Source organism: Elgaria multicarinata, chromosome 3 (assembly GCF_023053635.1).
Source record: "Elgaria multicarinata webbii isolate HBS135686 ecotype San Diego chromosome 3, rElgMul1.1.pri, whole genome shotgun sequence".
NCBI lineage: Eukaryota > Metazoa > Chordata > Lepidosauria > Squamata > Anguidae > Elgaria > Elgaria multicarinata.
The window spans coordinates 59,707,495-59,725,702 of NC_086173.1; the positions used below are offsets into that span (position 1 = coordinate 59,707,495).

At 42.8% G+C, this 18,208-nt stretch overlaps 1 protein-coding gene across 1 annotated transcript in view; it reads right to left on the minus strand.

Annotated features, from left to right (window-relative positions):
• Positions 1-2,732: 2,732 nt before the first annotated feature.
• Positions 2,733-18,208, minus strand: part of FBXW10B (F-box and WD repeat domain containing 10B) — a 28,652-nt gene continuing 13,176 nt past the window's right edge. Inside the window, exons 9-14 of the mRNA XM_063123247.1 lie at positions 14,148-14,296; positions 13,156-13,298; positions 10,370-10,528; positions 7,776-8,050; positions 6,456-6,585; positions 2,733-3,594 (exon numbers count right to left, since the gene is read on the minus strand). Coding sequence (XP_062979317.1) covers positions 2,733-3,594; positions 6,456-6,585; positions 7,776-8,050; positions 10,370-10,528; positions 13,156-13,298; positions 14,148-14,296 — 1,718 coding nt within the window. The remainder of the gene's footprint in view (positions 3,595-6,455; positions 6,586-7,775; positions 8,051-10,369; positions 10,529-13,155; positions 13,299-14,147; positions 14,297-18,208) is intronic.

Below are 18,208 nucleotides of genomic sequence, written 5' to 3' on the forward strand. Positions count from 1 at the left end.
AAACTGTCTACGTTATTACCGTGCGACGGAGCGGTAGAGATAAACATGCAAGAGTGACACGCTGCTTGAAATCCTGATTAGAATGGGGTGGCGGGAGGGGAAACCTCAGGATCGGCTGATAGACCTAAGAAAGAGGAGAGCCATCTCACCCATTGGAATACACTCCGTATTATTATTATTTTTATCTAAAGCAGTTTTAAGTCTGTCTATCTCGGGGGCTGGGGATCAAGACTTCTTTAGAAATCACTGGAGAAACGTCGCTGTGACTCGTATGGCAACATGGTCACTCCGAAATGAAACGTAGCAGCAAAAAGAGGAGAACGCGCCTTTTCTCATTCAGATCTGAAATCAGTGGAGGTTGGTGGCTCCGATTTCGGTGGGGCTGTGAATCTATTTTGGATGTCAGTCAGAATTCTAAAAGACCTATCCAAGGTGCTGATTCAGCACTTAGGATAGCTGATTCTGACTGAAAGCCAGGATGGAGTCACAGCCCCACCGAAATCAGAGCCACCAGCCTCCACTGTCTTAAATTGATTTTTTTTTTTTTTTTTTGGTAAGGGTTTAAAACATTTCAAAAATAGCACTTCCAGACCTCCGTCAGATGAGCATTTTATTGCACGCTGGTAGCTGGCCCCTCACAGTTTTTCACGGGTCGCTCTCACAACATCGTCTGCCTCCCGCACACCTCCCGCCCTTCTAGCCTTGCTTGCACCACAAAACAACAACCAGAAAATCTGATATATTTTTTAAAACGTACAGTTGTCGCTATCTCCTGCTGTATGCAGGAGAAGCAGCACTATCGGAACAGCCCACTGAATGGGCCACGTGCATGTTGTTTACTTCCTCTTTTGAAAGAGGAAGTATCAAGCAATGAAAGCAGGGGCGAAGAAGCCACAGTAGGGGGAAGCGTGATTTCCTGCTCCTTTTAGGCTTCATCCCACGTACCCTTTCCCTCGAATTATCCCCATAGTGTAAAGCTGTCGTTGTTGTTTAGCTAAATCACACCCCCGGAGGCAGCACTCCTAAGATCCTTTGCATACCTGGAATAGGGTTTAAGGGGAGAAATGTAAAAAATCATAAAAAGTCAACGGATGACCCAATCCGATTCAAATTTGGTATGCTTAAAGCTCTCCTCAATATCTATTACTGTGCCAATTTTGATGTCTTTATCTTTAAAACTTATGCAGATGTAAGCATTTGTTTAATTTGAAGTTTAAACATATCAAATCCTCCTCCTGCACCCTCTGTGGCCGCTTGGAAAACAACAAATGATTCGCTCCTAAACAGGTAGCAAAATAGGTCGATTCTTTTGGCTTTATAGCACAATTAAAGCAGGATGCATGGGAGTACTTCACAGTCAAAGTAGATTATATTGCACAGTATAACGCTGGTGTGATAAGGCACTATTAGGTCTGTGTCTGTATTAGGATACTGAGGCCCAAACATGATTTTTAACATCAATAGTAAGAACCTGATACTGACGGTAACTCAATGGCCTATACTAATGAAAATCAGATTGTGCTTTATGTCAGTTTTGTAAATATATAAAACAATGAAATATTGCTAAGCTTTTAAAAATGGGCAGTGGAAAGAAAACCTAGGGGCAAAGATCTCTTAGGGCCTGTTCAGACAACAAGCTAAGCCATGGTGAAGCTGCTAAGCCTTTTGCAGCAAATGGTTAGTGAGCGTGTTTAAACTGTGATTATGTAGCCATCCTGGTTAGGAATGGTTCACACAACACTCTAAGTCATGGTTCACATAACACGCTAACCCATAATGTTTAGCTCAAAATGCTTAACCACCGTGGCTTTAGTGTGTCGTCTGAACAAGGTCAATGTGTCATTTTCACTTTAGCAGAAAATTTGTCATGTATCCGTTATGCTTCCCCCCTTCCTTTTGCAAGTAGTAATAAATAGAAGGTGCTTTCATTGCTTTACAGCTCTGTGGCAACAAGCTGAGGATTATCTAGTTTAGCTTTCCCCTTGTCTGCCCTCCTGTATCATTTGCAATATACAAGGCAGATGTTAAGGATAGCAGCTGAATTTCAGCTATACTGTACCAGAACAAGATAGACCTGCTGTATATCTTCCTGCAAAATGGGTTAAAGATGTCCTAAATCCAGGCAAGCAGAAGCTAGCAAGCCTGTTTCAAAAGGATGTCAAGTTTTCTGTGTAAGTTATGCAGTTTTGTACTAAATGTGTACATTTGGTAGCTGAGAACAAGACTCACACATAGTAACTCACCTAGGAAGCAAATTCAGTACAAAGTGGAGATGCCACTGTTTTAGTTTTCTTTATTCTGTGAACATATACCAATTGATGGTGGCTCTCAGACACCTGGAGGTTGCCCTTAAGGCCACACAGTTTATGCATTTTCATTACAATTTGGCCTGGATGACAAGCCTCAAGCCTCTGGAGAAAAGAATACAAACAGAATCATTACAGTGTCATGCTAGTAAACCTTTCTTCAGAGACCATAGGCAAATTTAAATGGCACACACTGAAAACTGTAAGTATGCTTGATTGAGGAGAGAAACTATCTCCCCCCGCCCGCCGCCGCCGCCATGGAGCCCACAGCCCATCCTTGTCAGCTGTTCCAAGGTCTAAATCATTGGATAGAGTCTGTCACATTTGCCTAAAAGGGGGAAATGGTTGAGCCTCAGACCTTCCAATGGTAGCCCTTCAGTTTGTGTTTATTTGAGAGGGCTTGTAGGCAGCTTTGAAATGCTAAGTTCAGAGGAAAACATTCTCTCCAAGTTCAGGGGCAGCAATTTTGTTCTCCTTTGTGAAATCATCTATGGGAAGACCTTTAATTTTCCTTAACCAGGCGTTCTTACACTCTTTTTTCCTGTTTGCTATAACCTTCGTCTTGATTGCCTGATACTCAGATATCTTAGCTTCGTCATACTTTTTCATTTGTTGTGTTGTCAAAAGCCTGAACCCAGCATTGTGCCGGTATGGGTTTGGGGTGTGGGCAAAGAAGAGCTTTGTTCGCGGTGAGCTTACTTCTGTAGCAGGTCGTGCAATCTTCATCCGGGGTACTTTGATGCATCCAGAGGAGGTTGTAAAGTTACCAATGATCTGTACCCCAGTGGTAGGTGGAGATGGGATCTTGGCTTGGCTAGTAGAATCCTTCTTTTCTCCTAACAAGCTGCTGCAAGACTTGGAACGTGTAATCGTGGGGGCAGGAATGAAGGACTTCACACCACCCCCAAGCAAGGAGTTCTTTAAATTGAGCTGCAATGTTTTGGTTTCATAGGGTGTGGAAATCCTTTCTATACCTATAGAGCCACAGGCAGCCTTCAGTTCTTTCAGCTGCGTTGATGGCTCCTTTTTCTGTTGCTTTGGACTATGGAGGACCAGAGTAACCTTGGGGTGATCTTTCTGGAGGGGCACAGGCCCCCAAGCGTCTTTGATTTTCATATTGAAGGCCATGTTGGCACTGACATGGTCATTCTTGTAGGCATGCTGCATTGTGCCGATGGCGAGGAGTATCTGGTCATTAGACATGGAATGAAGAGGACGTTTTTTCTTTATGTGCTTAATGAAAGCTTCAGCATTTTCGCCAGATGAGACAGGAGCAGGAGACTCGGGCCTTAATTCATCATCTGTTTTCAAAAAGAAAAGTGAGAAGAGAGAAGATTAGAAGCTGAGGGAAGTTACTCAGTGGCACCATCAAAGCAGAATTTGGAGGCAGACATCTGGGGCTCCACTCAGCAAAGTGAATGAATGGAGAGGACCCAAATCAGGGCTTTTTGAAAAGAAAAAATGCCCTGGAGGAAGTTTACACAGGGATAGAAGAATCAGTAAGTCCCTTGTGCAGGGCTTCCTGCTGAGTATCTGCTGCTGTTTGAATGGTAGCACTTGTGTTTGTACATGCCCAGGCAGTGTATTTCCTGCTGTTACTGGGTGTCTGCTCTCCCAACAGAGAGGGTGAGTTCACATGTCACAATAAGCCATCCCAAGCTACGGTGGGTGGTTGTTTGCTCGCTACCTTACATTATTCCTGACAGATGATCAGGCCTTCTATGGCTTGCTGTGACCTCTTAGTCCTCCTGCCTGCTCCTGACCTGTATCCCATGGGCCTTTGCAGCACAACCTCAGCAGCCTACTCTGCTACTCTGCTAATGAGCACATCTGTGCTCATTAGCAAAGTAGAGGTTGTTTTGTAGATTTCTTTTTTAAAAAACAAATTTAACTTTAACTATTTTTTGTAACTTTTGGGGAGATTGGCATATATCTGCCAAATTGAGTAGTTGCTGTGAATTTCCAGATTTATGCAAATCTTCCTGAAAGTTAAAACACACACACACACACACACATCACAATGTGAAAAATTGTACAAAACTCCTTGAAGGTTGTTGGGGTGGGGGGGAAGGTGTTGCTGTATAGCATGGTAAGGAAGTGAAGGAATCAATTGACTGTCATTTCAAGATTTAATAGAGATGGAGGGGGAGTCTACACCAGCCGTTTATTCCAGGATTGTATCGCGGTCGTCACTAAGGGGCCACTGGCCACATGATCTTCACCTGCTCCTGCGGTGATCTTGGTTCCACCTCTCAGTTTTCACAGAATATTCCTGACTGCTTTTGTCACTTTTTTTTTTTTTTTGGCTCTCTCGCGCCCATTGCAAGGAATGTGTGCGGTGTGCCCCCCCCTTTTGCGAAGTCATTGCTGTTCGTCATGAGTGCCCCCTTTTGTATCTAGACACTCTAGTATAGCTCCTGCAGCTTTAAGTATTGTTATGAAAAAGGAATTTCACTGGGTGCTGCATGCATACAAAGGACACAGGAGCCCTGTCCTCCTTTTCGTATCGTCACCCTTATGGGGACGAGGAGAAATTGTTTTTTAAAAATACACGCTGACTCTCTCTCATTTCCATATTTATTACTCTCTTACCAATCCCTGTTCTTTCCCCCCCCCTAGTGTCCTTTCACCCCCAGCCTAGCATCAGCCAAGGAACTAAAAAGACTATTTACATTTCTATTTTTGTTTTTAAAAAAGTTGTTGCTATTTGCAGAGTGCCTAAGTGTTTTCTTAGATAAATAACTGCAACACACAAGTAGCTTAAAATAGTTCGACCTGTTTGCAACTAGGCAATTTTGGACCTTGGACTTAATATACTTCCCCGCCCCCCACCACACCCTGCTCCATTTAGATGGCTTTGTGTATTACTCAGTTGTGAAGCACTCAGCTAACATTTCTCTTCTCCCCCTCCCTTCTCCCACTCTATTCGATGCTTTATAATTTCTTCTGCATTCCTGATGTTAGGGAGTGAGAAGGCTGAGAGATGAGCTTCCCTCATAGAGACGGAAAACGTATAATTAGCCTTAGTTGCTTTGTTTTCTTAAATCAGCTTCATAATCAGACCTATTTTTTCCCCTTGCCACTCCACTGTCTTTTTTGAAGTGTTAATGACAATTCACAAGAGAGGCTATTGTGTTGTGTTGTGTAAATGGTGTTACCACCATTACTGCTGTTGTAAATTGTGACGATATGCTCTCCAACATTTCACAGATGAAAATAGAGACAAGCTTGTAATATTGCTGTGTGTGTGTGTGTGTGTGTGTGTGTGTGTGTGTGGTTTGCACTCTTACTCATACAGTATTTCAGGAGTCCCCAACACAGGCCACACAGGCAATATATGAATGAAATGCATACAACATTCTAGCAATTATGTATGGGCTACAACAAAAGTGGGCCAAATATCCAAATAAGTATCCATTTGCAGGTGACATCTATATGCCACACATTCAAATACTGAAAGTCTTGTAAGGTCCTCAATCCACTACATTATAGGAGTTGACAATTTCCATGAAGCAGGTAAATAATTTAAAAGAATATTTAAAAGAAATAATTTAGAAGAATATCTGTGAATATTGAACACTGTTACAGTACAAACCTTTTCTATGAAATAACCTCTCCAGTAGAAGCAGCTATGGGATATTGCCAATACATATGTTTAAAAGAAACATTAGCTGTATTAGAGAATCCCTTATTAAAGAGACATTGCCTGTCCAATAGACACAAAGCAAACATTTTTGCTGAATTAGATGCAGCCTAAGATCCATAGACATGTTAGGTAAACAGTGATCTGCCAGTAAGGCATTTTGTGGTGGTACCCACAGTATCTCAAATTCCCAGAAGTGTCCATGGGTCCAAGAAGGTTGGAGAACCCTGCAATAAGTGATGTTCCCTTAAACTGAACAATATTTTTCTGACCTTAATTTTTCCACCTTCATATTCCTTCACTCTATTCTTGAAAAACACATTTACTTTTTAAAGACTCTACAGATTGCATACACTTATAAAAATGCATTTGATATTTTAGTGTACTATTCACCTTCAGTGACCAAAAGCTGGACATCAGGAACAACCATAAGTTTTAAATGTAATTACACATTTTCTATATTCCAATGTTGCTTACCAGAAAAACCTTTTAGAGTGGTTACAGACTGTGGATCCTCCAAGTTGTGTCTCAGGGCAAAAGAAGAGAGTCTGCGTTTCTCATCTGTCGTCATCTCCAGGGATACCACATTCTCCCTACCCCTGGGTGGAGGTATCTTCACCATTTCATAAACCAGGGCTGAAGGAGAAAGGAATAGCTCAGGCTTCAATCCTAAGCATGATTATTCTGAAGTTAAGTCCTATTGAACTCTGTGGAACTTACTTCCAAGTAAACATATATGGCTACAATCCTCAAATGGCTGAACTCCAGAATTGTATTTTGTATATAAATGGGATTTATGTATCAATAAGCATGCTTAAATCAATTTTGTTTCAGCTACAAAGATAGTTGTTTAATACAGTTCAGTATCTTGTTTTCTTTCCCCAACAATGCCAGTTTATTTAAAATACTGCAGTTGTTTCTAAAACTATAAATAGCCAATATCTGATCTGCCAGAAGTGATAGCTAACCACTCTAAAACTGGCATTGTATGATGTTTATTAACCCATTAGAATTCATTCAAAATTGGTACTTCAAAAACTACATTTCTCATTTCTAAAGAACCAAGCAAAACCTGTCCAGTAAAGCTATGCAATGACTTCTGATGGATATTTAGAGGAACCTAGAAATATATCATCTTCATTCCTGTAACATTTTTCTTTTCAGGATTTAGAACTCTCTGAGAACCAAAACAAATTGTGATCAAGACAGAAGATGAAAATAGTTAATTTGTACTCAAAAATCAGGATGAAATCCAACACTGCTCACCCTATCGGATCTTCCCCTTCCCCTGCAGCCCTCCTCTCAACCCACACACTCTCCCACACCTGCTCTGGCAGGGGGCCCAATCCATAGGAGCAGTTTTGGAAGGTGCACTAGGGGGAGCACTCCTCTCTCTCTGTTCCACTGATGGAACCATTCAATCTACATTAACTATGTCAGTAGGTAACTATTTCGACATGACCTATCAAAAGGTATTTCAAGCAGATTTCATATTGCTATCCAAATAATATTCCAGTATTATTACAATTATCAACTACTCATGCAATTACTTTTGTTTTTGTTGTTTTTTAAGCCATAGCAATAAAATTTACTCCCAATAATACTGCCGCCATTTTTATGCCATGGGAACCTGAAGAAGAGCCGCCCATCTGCTAAACTGAGTCCATATACAAACCATCTAAAAACTCTGGGAGAATTTGTAAAAAGATGGCTTATTCCTTTGTGCTCTCAACTTTTCCTTACTATACCACCTACAAACTCTTACGAAACTTCATCCAATATTAGCCTATTTATACATGAGAGGTACCAGAAGCAGAATGCAGTACCTGCAGGGTCTCTGGAATCTCTGGCAGACTTCCGGGTAATGTAATAAGAAAGCATTGTGTTATCACTCTCTGGACTATAAAGTTTCCAGTTCTTCTTCTTGGCCTGCCTCTGCCAATTGGAATGTGAATATAGAGATGCCTTTTTTGGGAATGGTAGGTCATCGAATTTGCTTCTTTCTTTTTTTTTAATTAGTTGTTCAGCACCTTGTGAATGGTCCCACTTCACCTCCTCAAACAGGAACAAAACAACACTGCCTTGTGCGTTGATCAATAGTCTAGAAAAGAGAACGGCATGGTGAGAAAACACTACGGCCAACAATGTATCAGAAGTGCAGCATTACCAACCAAGAAGTCTGGCATTAGATCCCTCATATCAATTCACAACATGTGAGGAGGGAAAAGTAATATTTCTCTAGCTTGCTACCACACTACCTTTAAGAGCTCCATCTGACGAGTGTTTTATTGCATGCTCGTTACTGGGCACTCATGGATTTCTCAGAGGTCCCTCACATGATGTCGTCTGCCTCTTGCGCCCCTTCCGCCTATTCTGGTCTTCTTTGCGCCGCAAGAAAAACCAGAAAAAGTCAGGTTGCTGCTCTCTCCTGCTGTATGTGGGAGAAGCAGAGCGTGGGACTGAATGGGCCTCATGTGCCTTGTTTACTCTCTGTTTTCAAACAGGAAGTAACTGAGCAACGACAGAGAAGCGACGGTAGCCAGCGTTTCTTCCTAGGTGTGATGGCGCTTTAAGGCTGAACTAGATGTGACTTTAAAAAATGCATGTTTCTACCAGCGATTTATTGCACCCTCCCCCTGCCTGGTGTGCTGTTTTGCAGCTTGATACCCACATGACATCATCCATGCCCTGTACTCATTTCGGCTCATATCTGCCATGTTTCATTTCTTTTCAGAGCGCAGAAAGTCTGGATTATTTTCCCTCCCTGCAAAATAAATGCTCTCCTCCCTCTTGTGTATTTCTGTGGTTGCGTTCTATCGACCATCACATTCTTTGTTGGGGGCATGTGTCTAAGGGCAGTCTCACTAACAAAAGAGGAGGGTGGTGAAGGGGGAGGGAGAAAGGTCCCATTTGATTCTACGTTCTAACTCCTGGGTAGGCATGACCAGGGGGATATTTTCACCTTAAAAGAAATGTGGAAAATGCACCCTCCTTGCCCACAGCCCCCTCATTTTTAAAGTTAAAGAGATCACAATTGGCACAGTGATATCTCTTAAGTAGAGTTTTCAGCATGCCAAGTTTGAATGAGATTGGTCTATCCCTTGATTTTTTAAGGGTTTTTTTTAATCCCCCCTTAAAGTCTGCAAGTGTGAAGGATTGATCCTTTGATCATGCTAAGCTGTGCATTTCCAAGTTTATAAAATAGTGATCTGCTGGTTCCCTTACTCAAGAGTAAATCCCATTGATTTCAACGGCATTTACATCCTATTCATACTAAAATCCCATGCATGCTTACCTTTGAGTAAACCCCATTTTAGTAAGTCTGTCTTTGTTCAACGGGGTTTATTCAAAGGTTTATTCAAAATCCAATGCATTGGACTTTAGTATGAATTGGATGCAAATGCAGTTGAAATCAATGGGATTTACACAACCCTGCAACCCTCTCCAGTTCATGCTCCAAAGTCTCCAGGCAGGATACAATGGCATCAAATAAAATGTCAAAAGACAACAATATGAAAAATTATAACAATAAAAATACTACAATATACCCATAAACAAACGCTGAATTCAGAAACATCAGGTCAGTTAATAAATACAAAATTCATAAATATATTAAACAAATAAGGGGATAATAAAATACAATTGCGCAGGTTCAATCCAAAAGTATTTAAAAAAAACAAAAAAACAATAACAACAACAATGTGGTGCTGAAACCTGGGAGTGCTCACCACACCGCCAGTGGTCCTTGGGGTCGTCTCGGGACCACTTGAAATACCAGGAAAACCACGGTCCCAGTTATCCCATAGCAACTGAGATTAGGCCTTAGTGTGGCATGTGATCTTTCTAATAAAGGCAGTTTCTTCCTCAGAACATGATAAAATGAGAGGAGGGATCTGACTCTTTTAAAGGCCAGAGGTAGAGATGCATAAAACCCCAATGAGAAATTTCAACATTCTTATGAAAACATTTTTTTAGCTACCTTTGAAATTTCTCAAATTTTTGCCCAAGCAGAAAAACCCAGGATATCCTTAAATCTCACATTAGGCACAGTTCTAGTCTGGAATTCTTTGCAATAGTAAGTGGCAATTAAAAGAGTTTACAGAGAGTCTGGTTTAATTTAAATAGATTTTCCCCTTTTCCTTGTTTATAATCCTTAAGTATAAAATACTTAAGAGAGCTTGATGCATCACTTGTACTCTGATTCTAAGTACATTTATTCAGAAGCAAATCCCATTAATGAAACTTATTTTTAGACATGTATTCTTAGAAATGCTTTAAAGGCATTTAATGTGCATGTCTTGCTCTATTAGAAAATTTTGAATTAGATTACCTTCACATGCTTTCCTGCTTATCCCCTCAGAAATGTATCTGATAGTCTTTACTATTACAGAGGAATTGGAAAATAATGATCATAACCTACTTGTTTTCTGCAATACAGAAGGACACCACAGGGTCACCTCTACTATTGGCTCTCAAAACCCTCAGACAGGTCCCAGTCAGGAAGTTAAATATGCGTATCTTCCCATCAGCACAGCCACTGATGACTCTCAGATAGAGAAATCCCAGGTATAGAACCTCCCTACAAGCAACACAAGCATTTTAAAATTAATGCTCCTTATTATACGACAGTATACATGTGATAAGGGTGTCCTGTTGTGCAGCAAAGAATAAATGTCCCTCAAAGTAAAGAGAAAGGATGGATTTTTTTTAAAGGTCTTTGTCACATTGTCTATTTACACATGAAGACAGACACACACGGATGCAAGCAAGGAACACCAAGCAAGGAAAACATTCTTACCCCACTCTGAGCACCCAATTCAAAAGTGAACCATTTACTATATTCATCAGCTGTTCGCCATTTAGTATGTTCATCATTTGTTCCCAATGTTGAATCGTACCTAGGAATTTGGTAAGTACTATATAAAATGGAAAACTCATTTTCCAAGTGGATCCCTATGTATCCTGGGAAAGGGACTGCTGGCTGGACGCGTGAACACAAGCATTCCACCCTGCAATGTTTAGTTGCAGATACTACTTGTATCCCACTATTTTTTTGTTTGTTTAACTCCCTTCCATATCTACTTTTATTGAATATACACATCCTGTATTTTAAGAGTTTACTCATTGTGCTTCACACTTCCTTGTTGATTTAGGAGTTTTGATGGAGGAGATACCTGATGTCCTTCTCATTTTAGGGGATATCCTTAATTTTTAAAGGGCTGCTCTTTATCACAATACTAGCTAGACCTGTAGAACATAATGGAGGTCAGCTCTACAGGTATCACATAGTGAGAGGCCTGTTGTCTATTGCCTCCACTTGCCCAATACCCTAGTTAGGCTCTTTGCTTCACAAAGTCCAACTAACCTTAAGTCTTTCCCATGTCCAAAGTCCCCAGTCTACCTAGCCAACAGTTCTTGCCAGCTCAGCAACATCTGTTGCCGGCTCCTGATCAAGTCCATTCTTGAAATAGCTCAGCAGAGGCCAAACTACTCCTAAGGGTCTGCTCACCAGCACACACAGTGTGCTGGTGAGCAGACCTACTCAGGTCTGCTCACCTGAGTAGGTCTGCACCCTTCTCAGCACACACAGGAGAAGGGCTGTGTCACCACCATCATAGCCTACATGTGGTCTAGCCAAGGAGGCACAGGCTGTGTCATAATCCATGCCTTTAGTCATAGCTCACAAGAAGGTGCCTGTTGTATTGCTCATCTCTGCAGCAGGAATAGTGATGGCACCAGCAAAGCGGGGGGTGGGAAGCCAAGTAGTGGTGTTTTCTCAGGGTTTCTTGGGGTAACCAACAAGCTAATATTTTACTAGTTTGAGTAGTGACAAGCCCCACTACTATGTGTAGTTTTGATCTCCAAACTTCAAAGAGCATATTAAAGAATAGAAGGTAAAGTTTAAATTATCAATGCAAAAGGACAATGTTTTATCTCCCACACCCTTGTTTTTATAAATAAAGTTTGAAACAGCCAGGGAGGTTAGCTTATAAAAATATTAAATATGGACACTGTGAAACACACTTTTTCAGTGGGTCATTCCTACTTCTAGAACCACCAAATGGAGGATCACCTGTCAATACTGGGCAATCCCTCCCTTCACTTCCTCTGCCACTGTTAAACTACACTCCTTTATTTAATATATCACTTTTTTTAAGGTAGTCATTAGGTAAGAAACAAAGAACAAAGAATTTAGTATGGGTATACTAAAGCAAGTTAAAGAATATTTTATTAAGAAAGAATAAAGCACGAAAACTTCTTGTTTATGATTGCTGTTAACCTTTAAGAAACCTTGTTCTATAATGTTATTGTTATAGGACAAGGTTTCCTAAGGGCTTTGATAATGTACCACCAATCAGGTGTTAGAAACCCCAGTTCTTAACCCTAACCAACCTCAAGCCAATTCTCCTATCAAGCTCCACCCGTTAACTCACAGGCCTAGCAATAAAGGCTTGAAAACCAGTCTTCTCTCTGGGGGAGTTTGACTACAGATGGAAATTTTAAAGACAGTTCTCCAGGCTTTGCCTAAAGTCTTCAATCTGGTCCAGCAGCTGCTCAGTCTTCGGGGCACTGCCTCCAGTTAAACTTTGGCTCTTTCATCCAAAGCCTGCTCCATGAGTCTCTCTTTCTTTATTGCCAGACTGCCTTCAGTTTCTGCCTCACATACTCTCAGCTTGGTTTCCTGATCTTGCAGCTGCTCTTCTTCCCGGTTGCTATCTTCTTCAGGCTTTCAGCCTCTTGCAATGATACCTCCTTCCCTAGATACTGCTCAACAAACTCCTTATATTTGTTCCAGTCAGAACCCTCCAGCTAATCAGCTTTGGTGTGGCCAACATTGCATCAAACTCAGGACCAATGAACATCTTCAGAATGTTCAGTTCTTCTCCAATCAAATGGTACCAATTTTAATCCTACCTTCCCATATATAAAGGCAGGGCCTCATTCCCTTCTCAATGATAACAGTAACTTTACCAGCACACCATATTTACCATGTAAATCTCCTCAGACATAAACCTGGAGCAAAAGACATTTTTCCTGCTGTTGTGCTAGCCCCTTCAGTCAACGAAACAAAACATAACAGTTCAACTTTTACCTGTTTCTTCACAGACTTGACAAAGATTTTTTTAAAAAAATACATAGTACAGACCGGTGTTCCCAACAAATAATTTTTAAATGTCAGCGGGAAGTACACTAAATAATACCTACATGGGGTGTCTGAAAGCCACTAGGCATCTCTTGTGTTTTCCTAGCATGCTCCATCCCAGGATATAGCAATCACTGCTTCCTGTCACAAGATGCCACTCATCAAATGTCAGACAGTTCACAGGACCTAGGTGACCTTCTAAAGTCTGGAAAAACAAACAGACATTTTGTGTGTTTAGGTACTTTCAGGCATCGCTTTGTTAAAAATAATTGTTTGCTTCATCAATAAACACTAAGGCTAAATGGATGAATGTCTTTCTCTGGCAATCTGCTGTTGAACTCCAAACAAAAAGATATAGGGTGATCATATGAAAAAGAGGACAGGGCTCCTGTATCTTTAACAGTTGCATAGAAAAGGTAATTTCAGCAGGCGTCATTTGTATATATGGAGAACCTGGTGAAATTCCCTCTTCATCACACCAGTTAAAGCTGCAGGAGCTATATCACAGTGACCAGATTTAAAAGAGGGCAGGGCACCTGCAGCTTTAACTGTGGTGATGTAGAGGAAATTTCACCAGGTTCTCCATATATACAAATGACACCTGCAGAAATTCCCTTTTCAATACAACTTTTAAAGATACAGGAGCCCTATCCTCCTTTTCATATGGTCACCCTAAAAAGATATGACCTATCACTAGTAATGACTTCTTTTCTGGAATAGAAAGTAACCCATGGAGAAATGGAAGGGCCTATGATCCAGTGGATCCTAGTCTGCTGGCCTTACCAGAATGCCCTGTTGCAAGGCCTACTGCCAGTGGGAATACTGCTGGTGGTAGATTTACAGCTGCAGAGCTTTCATCAGGCATAACTCTGGCCAGATCGATCCAACCCTACTGACAGAGGAGCACTTCCATCTTAATCCCACTAGCCAGGAATTCAGGGGGTTAGGATTGCACTTCTAGTTTCTAACTTTGCGTTAAATGTATTAGTTGGTGTAAGATATTGAGCCAAAACTTTTTTTTTCAAAATCAGAGACCATTTCATAAGAGTCCTACCTTGATCAATATGCATGTTTCTGCATGCCACACTTTTACTTCACCGCTGTCACAGGCACTCACAACATGAGTGTCATTCATTTTAGCTGCCCAAACAATACCTTTGTGCGAAAAGGTCTTAAGGCATTTCCCAGTATCTATACTCCACACTGTGAAGAACACAAAAAGATGCAGTTAATTAGTTTTCAGAATAACCCTAAGCAGAATTACTTAGAAGTAAGTTCAATGGGCGTCCTCTGAGATAGGCCTGCATAAGAGTGCAGCTGAAGAATCATTACATCACAGAAGGATGGACAGCACATTTAGCAGACTGTTGCATTTTAGCTGTTTTTAATCAAACTATTTCTATGCATTTTTACTCTATTCTTACCTGTCTCAAGTCTTTGGGAGAAGTGTGAGGAAGGAGAGTGGACTATAATTAGTTAAGAACTCCTTGCAAACAAGGAGTTGGATTTAAAATCAAATCATCTCCCACTTTTTAATTTTATTTTTAGGAAAGCTGGGGTACATATTAGTAAACTTACCTAACTTTTTTTCATTATCACATTTAATAGGATTCTCTAAGAAGTTGAGAGCTGACAGCACTGGAGCAAAAATTAGACCACGAAACAAGAAAGAAGTAGTTGCATGCTAGGGGAATGTAAACCTTTTTTCAGTCTAAATATGCATAGGATTGTACCTTAAAGGGTGTTTCCAGACAGAGGTCTACTAGCCAAAACGTTACCAAAGGATTTTGCAGCTATTCTGCCTTTCCCTTCTTGATGATGATGATGATGATGATGATGTGTGTGTGTGTGAAGAAAAAAAGATGTAAGATTGGAAGGGTACAGATGGAAGGACCCCTGTAAACTTCCATGAATGAAGTAGGGTGATTGCAGGATAAGAATAAGAACATAAGAAGAGCCGTGCTGGATCAGGCCAAGGGTCCGTCTAGTCCAGCACTCTGTTCACACAGCGGCGAACCAGCTGTCAACCAGAGACACACAACCAGGAAACAAGTGCAATAGAACCCGCTCATCCATGCTCCTTAGAAACTGCTTCATATAGGTTTACTGCCTCTGATACTGGAGGTAGGACACAGCCATCAGGACTAGTAGCCATTGATAGCCTTCTCCTCCAGGAACGTATCCAACTCCTTTAAAGCCATCTGAATTGGTGTCCATCACCACATCTTGCGGTAGTGAATTCCAGAGTGTATGTGCTGTGTGAAGAAGTACTTCCTTTTACTTGTCCTGAAACTCCACCAATCAGCTTCATGGGATGACTCCGGGTTCTAGTATTATCGGAGAGGGAGAAAAATATCTCCTTATCCACATTCTCCACACCATGCATAATATTGTACACCTCTAACGTGTACAAAATTTTGTACACCTCAAACGTATCCCCCCTTACCCTCCTTTTTCCAGGCTAAATAGTCCCAGCTGTTGTAACCTTCCTTCATATGGGAGATGGTCCAGCCCCTTAATCATTTTAGTTGCTCTTTTCTGCACTTTTTCCAGCTCTACAATATCTTCTTTTAAGTGTGGTGACGAGAACTGTACGCAGAATGTGGTCGCACCATAGATTTGTATAAAGGCGGTATGAATCACTCTAAGGGCTTTGCTAGACCTGCCGGGATAAGCCGGCAGGGAGGCGGGGCGGCAGCGCGCTGATGTTAGCGCGCTCCGCCTAGGCTTCCAGATGCACGACGCGCAGGGACGACAGGAGCCCTGCAGCGTCGGCTTTTGTTTTTGTTTTTTTGTTTTTTTGCGCCCTGAAGCTGCCGGACTAGTAAGTCCATTTTTCTTCTGTTTTTTTTTTACCGGGGGGGGGGGGGGAGAGGGGAGGGGGAAGGATGGCAGGGTGGGTGGCAAGGGGGGCGGCGGGTGACAGAGGGAGCGCCGCTGGCCGCCGCTCGCAAGCAGCCGAGCGGCGCTTGCCCGGGCACTGGGCATTGCCTGGGCAAGCGCCGCTCGGCTGCTTGCGAGCGGCGGCACGTGGCACGATCTCACCCGCCCTCCCCCGTGCCACCCACCCTGCCATCCTTCGCCCTCCCCTCTCTTCCCCCCTCCTGAGGCCGGAGCTGGGGGAAAAGCGCGCCATAAGCGCATTCGCTTATGGCACGTTGAAGGAGGCCTCAGCGCGGCCTGCCTCCGGATTCCCCTGTGCGTCATCTGGACGCACAGCAGGGAAACCGGGTGAGAAGGCGCGCTAAGGCCTCGTCTAGTAAGGCCCCAAGTCCCCTGGTACTGTTAAACTGAAGTAACATCAGAGATAAGCATGGGATCTCAGAGACCTCACCTAAGATACAGACATACTGGGAAAGGGATAGTCCTCTCCAAAGCTAACGATGAGGTCCAATGTATTGAACAGCAATATCTGCCAATTTAACAGCAACCAGCTGTGAAGCAGTACTCCTTCCCTCCTCCTGAGAGTGGGTGGTGAAGCAGGACTTTGCAACCCCCTCACTTGCTCAGAAAGGAGATTTGGTGTGGCTGCCTTCTAAACATATGGGAACATAGGATATTGCCCTATACTGAATCAGACCATTAGTCCATTCAGTACAGTACTCTTGACACTGACTTGCAGCAGCTCTCCAGGGTTTCAGGCAGGAGTTTTTCCTAGAGATACTAGGGATCCAACCTGGGTCCTTCTGCATGCAAAGCAACTGCTCTAAGACTGAGCTATGGCTCTGCCCCTATAAAATGCACTAGTAGCCACTGGTGGTTGATAATTATTGGAATCTGAACAAGTGGGAAGGGGGAGTTTGACTTGCTTCTTCCCCTGCTGTGGTCCTGAAGTAAATTGTTCCTCTGATCATTCCTCCCAATGCAAATAGTAGCTTAGGAACACAGGAAGCTGCTTTATACTGAGTCAGACTACTTTTATTAAGTAGTGTCAACACTGACTGGCAGCATCCAGGGTTTCAGGCAGGGTTTTTTCCTGCCCTACCTGGAGATGCCAGGGATCAATCCTGGGACCTTCTGCATGCAAAGCAGAGGCTTGTCTTGACAAAAGGTTTGCCCCGGGTGGATTGGGAGTGGCGGCAGGTCATCTACATGACGCAGCCGCCATTGCAAAGCCACCTGGGGGCAAACCCCAGAAATTCAACTTTAAAAAAGTAGGGCACGTATCCTGACTTTTTTGGTTGCAGAGCCGATGATGCCCCCTGCACTGTAAATAAATAAATAAATAAAAACTGGGGGTGGGAGGAGAGGAACGGGACAGCCGGGAGGGCACCACTGCTGCCGGGCTGAGCACCAGGGAGGGGGAGGAATGGGGCAGCTGGCTCTCTTTCCTCTGACCTCCTGCTGGCTGCCCCATTCCTCCCCCCCCCATTTTTTAAAATGTTTAATCTGTAGATGCGAAGGTTCACATCTAGGTTCACATCTACAATTTTTTTTAAAAAAGGGGAGGGAGGAATGGGGCAGCCAGAGCGAGGTCAGAGGGAGGAGAGCCGGCTGCCCAGTTCCTCCCCCTCCTCGGTGCTCCACCTGGCAGTGGTGGCAACTCCACATTGGCACTCCTTCCCTTGCAGATGCCAGGAAGGAGCACCAATTCAGGAGCCCGAGGCCTCAAAGTGCAGACCCACAACCATCAAGACAGGAGCCAGGTGAGCTATGGACCCTTCCATGAACAGTGGAAAGTGTGTGTGTGTGTGCGTGTGTGCATGCGTGTGTGCCCAACATGTTGTTGCAAGCCCAACTCATTTCCTCTGACAGTGAACTCAAATGATTGAATGCTGGCAGGACTGGAGCCAAAAGAAAGCCACAAGAGAGAAGAATCAGCTCGCTCAGATGAGTCCGAAGGTATACAGAAGCACTGCAGAAAACTTTTTTTTTTTTACTCCAGAAGGGGAACCTCCTCCCCACAAACTCTTATGCCAATGAGGACCTAGCTGGTCTCCAGCAGAGAAGGAATGTTGAATCTTAGTTGGAAAAGGAAGGTGTATCTGGTCAAGAGGGCAGGGCTCCTGCAGTTTAACTGTTGTGCTGAAGAGGGAATTTCACCAAGTGCTTCTTGCATAGAAATGACACTTGCTGAAATTCCCTTTTCTAGTAAACTGTTAAAGATACAGGAGC